General features: G+C 48.5%; 1 protein-coding gene across 1 annotated transcript in view; it reads right to left on the bottom strand.

Annotated features, from left to right (window-relative positions):
• Window positions 1-3761: 3761 nt before the first annotated feature.
• The window catches only part of LOC119405542 (uncharacterized), a 118577-nt gene continuing 116338 nt past the window's right edge, over window positions 3762-6000 (bottom strand). The window contains exon 2 of the mRNA XM_049419435.1: window positions 3762-3986. Coding sequence (XP_049275392.1) covers window positions 3762-3986 — 225 coding nt within the window. The remainder of the gene's footprint in view (window positions 3987-6000) is intronic.

The raw sequence follows: 6000 nt of genomic DNA, 5'->3' as shown, positions 1-6000 counted from the left end.
ACTAGCTGAGTTCCTCTCAGAGGAGAACCCCGGCTGTTCTAAAATTTTAGTATAGACATTGAAGACCTTTGTTACTCGTTGCCACATGAGGACCTGTTAAAATGTGTTAATGAATGTATTAACGACCAAGGGCACGAGACGGTTTCCACCGATAAATGTGCTGTTTCTACCGGGGCTTTTCTAGAAATTCTTTCCACGTATTTGAAGTCGCCGCTGGTAGGTTGGAAGGAAGGCGGTGATGTGCAGAAATCAGGGATATGCATTGGTTCTAAGGTAGCTCCAGTTCTCACTGATTCATACCTTAACAAGATTGACAAACTTTTGGAAGGCGCCTTAGGTTATTCGGTTATTAAGATTTTTTGTAGTGGTGAGGACTTTGAAACCATGGTAACCTCAGTGACCGAAAAATTAGAATTAAATGGAGCAGGGTGGAACTTTACTAAAGAGGTACCTCGGAATAATGAAATGCAATTTCTAGACATTTCTTTAACGTTTCAAAAGAACCACGTGTGCTGGCAGTAATCTTTTAGGTCTTAGAAACCTTTCTTAATCTTTTCGTCGAAGCACTCGAACGTTGTAAAAAACGGTATCGCCATGTATTGCCTTAAGTCAGCCCTCACAAATTCGTGGGAGCACAGTATAAGCGGTAGCTTTAACGCACACGTTACGCGTGTTTTAGATGTAGGTGATCCTTGTGATGCAGTGGCCACTGTTGTTAAACGTTTAAAGATCATTAAGTCCAAGCATGGTTGCTGAAAGCGATAGGAAGAAACATGTCGTAGGTACACCGTACATTCATGGCGTGTCTCACAGGCTAAAAAAAAATAGCAACTAGATACGGCGTTAATGTTGTTTTCACGGCTGCCAATAAGCTAGGTAAGATTTGTGCCGCTGTGCAGAGGAAGAATGAGCCATTAAAGACAAGAAGCGGACCGATATTTGTTTCGTAAAACACACGAACAAATTCACTGGGTGCCGTACGAGTGTGGTGTATAAGGTCCCTTTCAGCTGCGGCCGCTTCTACGTAGGCCAGACAGGCCGTTGCATTAACCAGAGATTATTGGAATATAAGAGATCGATCACAGGAGGCTCACCTTTTAATCTATCTTTACATTGTCGAAAGTGTAAGTGCATGCCAAAATTCGATGAGTGCGCATTGTTGTACCGGCACAGAAATGAAACGCCCCGTTACCTTCCACGTAGACTCCCACGCGTGCCGGATTAATAGGTTCCCCTATTGCATGGGCATGCGCAGATAAGTTTTCGTGCCTTCTTTCTTTTCCGCCGTTGTGCTATCTTCAGTTGTTAGTTGGCGTTCGTGGTGTCCTGACTTCTTTCTTGTGTCCGTGTTTGCACGCCCTGTCTTTTAAAGACGATAGTCTTTCTTGGGATACTTAAACAGAGAAATTTTGGTCTGTCTTTCTGTCTGTCTGTCTTTCTGTTTGTCGGCACGTCCCTCGATTCAGCCACCCGGCCAAAGTTGAAACACTTGCCCAAGGGCCAGCCATCTTGAACTGCTGACTAGGTTCATACTTGTGTACATTGTTGATCAAAAAGCAAACATTACGCATATCTGAGGCGCAACATCACTAGGCAAGTATTAGGTGGTGTGCTCCTTTAATTGAAAATGCATACATACGTAATTCTAAAAACCCTAGTTTCTTAAGCTGCGCTGAAAATGCGACTGCGCGTTAAGCTTGACTTCCTCCGTGCCCTCTGCACGAGCTCATTGTTGTGTTTCGGTTTCGGTTGTGTATTTCACTATACGAAAGCCATGGGGCGCCGCTCTGGCATTCCTTTTACCCAGGCGACGTGTAAATAAAAGAGTGTGTGGAGAGTACTCGTTGAGTGCGGACGTTTCTTATGCTTCAGCTCTTCGCACCAAACCACGTGTTCGGGCTGGCTGGCGTCCCCACCGATCTTCGCCTGCTGCTGCGCCGGGACTACGAGCCCGCAACAGAGCACTGATGTTTCCCGACGTACTTCCAGATGGCGTCCATATCTCACGCAGCGCCTCTTCTATCGTCTTTAAACGACATTTGCAGCGAAGCAGGCAGATACGCGGCCAACTTTTTAGAATGGATACTTACCAACTAGCTGAGCTCTCAGTTCTAATCGTGTCTATATGGGGAATGAAAAAAACTTTGTGAATTGACTATGTGAATGAGACTATGTGAAAGATACTATGTGAATGAAAGACACTATGTGGAGAATGAAAGAGAGCTTTGAATCGAGTTTGATACCTACAAGCTTATGTGTTTCGTTTATCAATCCACCGTAATATTATCAATCCACCGTAACCTCATGACCTACGAGAAAGCCGCTTTTTCTGGTAAATATAACACATGAGATTTTAAGGGGGTTTATCTTGAAACCATTTTAATTAGCCCAGTATGACATTTCGCTCCAACCAAGCTAAACTTATCGTGCACTGTTTGAGAGGTTACATGATTTAAAGCATATTTGGTCATCATCAACATATATATATATATATATATATATATATATATATATATATATATACTTTCATCATCTCGGCACTGTGCAAGCTGTGAGACACAGAGCTTGAGAAAAGCGTAAGAGTGATAAACAGGCGAAAAACGCAGAACAAACTGGCCAGCACACAGTCATGTCAGACACGTAACAGTTAAAGTATGAGTTTCCAGAGCTTTATTTTGGCGGCTTCTTTCAGCAGCGATATTAACTGCAATATCGCTCTCTTCATGATTGAGCCATACTTAACAACAGTAAATGTCGCTGAACTGCAACGAAGCTGCATATGTGTGGCTATATATATATATATATATATATATATATATATATATATATATATATATATATATATATATATATATAGCCAGGCTATATATATATATAGCATCAGTGGCACTTACACAAAACACACATCACACATATGTGAACCGAAAAGACAGTGGAGCAAGACCGCTGCAACACTTTCACTGAAGCTTGGAAGGAGCCAGTGATCCCGATGCGCTGATTTGAGAAGTTCCACAAGTCACTACAGCTGTGGACAGGCTGTGCTTTTTGCTGAAATGATGCTGAGAATTCTCTTCAGTGTCGAGGACGCATGCTCCGGTATCCACCAGTAGTTGCAGGGTAACACCATCGACCACAGCGTGGACGACTAAGTCTTTTCTGGACGAGATGCTATGTCAGCACGTATGACGAAGGACGATTCGAAGATAACACTGACGAGGTTGAAGCTAAGTTCAACAGTGTGGAGGCCAGCTGTTTTGGTACGACGTCGACAGCTCCCCTCGAAGAGACGCGCTGTACAGGAGCAGTCTTGCGGCACATCGACGCGCAATGTCCCCAAGCGTTGCACGCATTGCAACGTCGACTTCGGGCTGGACAATTTTGAGAACTTGATTGGTGCCGTATGCTTCTGCAGCGGTGGCGGATTGGGGTTGGAAGTCGCCTTGAACCTTCTCATTCGGAACTGGAGCACGGAACCCCGTCGACGACTGCGGCTGAAAGCCGCCATCTTGGCTTGCCGGAACTTCATTGGCGTTGTGGCCTCCCGGAAGCGTTGACGTGACGTCACGGCCTCCCCATCTGCCTGATCGGCACCAGCCATTTTTTTTCTTCGCGCCGCCATATTGGGCGCCTTGCCCTACGGCTTCAACGCGTTCCGGTTGACTGGGAGCAAACGCCTGGTTGGCCAACGACAACGCTTCGGGCGTCCGACCAATTTCTTCCGCCTTTTCTAACGACAACTCTTCGCCGTATGCCAGCAGCTTCTACCGCACCGGCGAGTTGGACGAGCCGTGGATAATCTGGTCGCGGACGCGTTCCGCGTACGTCAGCCCAAACTTGAATCGCACGGCTTTCTCCTTCAGTACGGTCACGTAGTCCAGGAAGCTCTCTCCAGGGAGTTGAGGCCGACGTGTGAACTCGTGACGTTCAAAGAGGGAATTGGTGGATGTGGCGAAAAGCCAGGCAAGCTGCTTGACGAGACTGTCAAACTAGGAAGCGGCCGGAGCCGAAGAATCAGGGGAAGACGCCGGCGCGGACGCCGCGTTGCTTGGAGTCGTTCGGGCTTCTTCTAGTTCTGCTGCCGCAAATTATTTCCTCTGTCCTTTCCGTCCCAGCATGCTGACGAGCACCGAAGCATGACGCGCGTCGTTCCACTCGATGCCGCCAGCCGCCTCAAGGTAGGCATGAAACATTTTCTTCCGATTAGTCCATGGAACTGGGGGCGGCCCTGGTAGCTCGAGGAACACACGGAGGTGCCCGAAGAGAGCCATGCCGACAGGAGAGGTACCGCGAGGTGCATCACGGAGCAAGGGCGAAGGCCTAGGCAAAGGCTTGACAGGAGCAGCACATAAAGAGCGCTAGGCTTTGCGACGCCAGGCGCCTCAGAGAAGCCAGAAAAAGGCGGGAGTCACGAAAAACTCACGCGTTCTTTCTGCCGCGGTCGAAACGGAAGCGGAAAACATCTTCGTCGCCATGTTGGTGTTCGGCGGGCTGCGTCCGACGGCGAGGGCCCGACGACTGGACGCGAGACGCAACGCGCGCCAGCACGGCCCGCGACACGAGCAAGGAGGTTTGACACGAGCAGGAGGAGTGAGTGAGTCCGGAGCCCGCGGAAGCCCGACAAGGCTGAGCCGGCCAGCGGCCGTTTATTCGAAATATGACACAACGGACACGCGTGCACACGCGATTGTCTGCCTGCCATCACGTGTGCCGTTACAGACATCTGCCGACATTACAACACACTAAAGACCCGAACACACGTACGCCTTGCAGCGCGTCAACGCGTAGCCACGCGCCCTCTTTCCCCATAGGAAGAGGGCGCGACGCCGCGTCAAAAAGTCACGCGTTGACGCGCTGCAACGCGTACGTGTGTTCGGGCCTTGAGGCGCACTCTCAGTGCGCGCGCCATTCACAGATGTCGCCACCACACCACAGTCTTCTTTTTTTGTGCAATGTACTACTTACCCTGCTAAATCGGTTTTCAGATGCGAAGCATGTTATGGCGGTGTTGAATCCGGTGGTGGTGGTGGCGGTGTGTGGCGTGACCGCCCTGACTGCTCATGCGCAAACCCTGTTCACACGCCTCCTCTCCACACCCTCTCCACTCCCCCTCCCCTCTCCACTCCCACTCCCCCTTTCGCGCACCTCATTCTCTGCTGCGACGAGTAGGCAGCAGCGACGCCAACGGCATCTTGACGTGGCACGAGCGGCAGATGACCGCCCCTGCTTCTGTGGCTCTAGACGCGGGGCGCTCATGCTCTCCTTCCCTAGCTGAAGAATACCACGACGACACCAATGGCATGGACTGCAGAGAGGCAGACGCACATGATCTTGCGAATATGCGCGGGTCGAATACCTCGGACGCCGGCAGTTCCACGCAGCGGTAGCTGGATGGAGACTGGAAGACAGTGCTGATTCTACGCCACCGGAAGGCACAGGATCAAGAACGCAAGAAAAAAGAAGTTACACCGTCTCCCGCTCAAGCTAACCATCTACCCGCTGCTTCGAAACAACACATGGTTCCCTTTAGCGGGAGATGGTGTAATTTTCATTTTGTTTATCAGTAGTGAAGGCGCCCTGCATTCCATGTATATTTGTGGAACATCTGAGCAAATATTTAATCAGTTGTTTTGTGTTTTGTATTATTACAGCGATCAATAAGTAGATCATTGCAATATTATTCCATATTTACGTATTTTGCGCACATTTATTGTTTTTGCCATGCACTGACATTTCGGTTACATTTCTTTAAACTTAATGACTCTGTCACATCAGAAGCGCCTGTGTACTTTGATCAGTATTGCACTAAACAAAAATTGTTTTCCTTATATGTGGAAAAGTCAATGGGCCGACACAATTCAATGTGTTCGATTTCTTTCATTTCTAATTTCTGAACATTAAAATGAACTTTTTTGTTGTTTATCAGGGACACACTGCGCAGTCTTTCTGTCTGTTCTTCTTCTGACCTTGTATCGTGCCCCAGTATTGCAACATCAACATTAC

The sequence above is a fragment of the Rhipicephalus sanguineus genome, chromosome 9, assembly GCF_013339695.2.
Source record: "Rhipicephalus sanguineus isolate Rsan-2018 chromosome 9, BIME_Rsan_1.4, whole genome shotgun sequence".
NCBI lineage: Eukaryota > Metazoa > Arthropoda > Arachnida > Ixodida > Ixodidae > Rhipicephalus > Rhipicephalus sanguineus.
The sequence above is the reverse complement of the archived record's forward strand: the minus strand, read 5'-3'. Positions and strand labels throughout refer to the sequence as shown.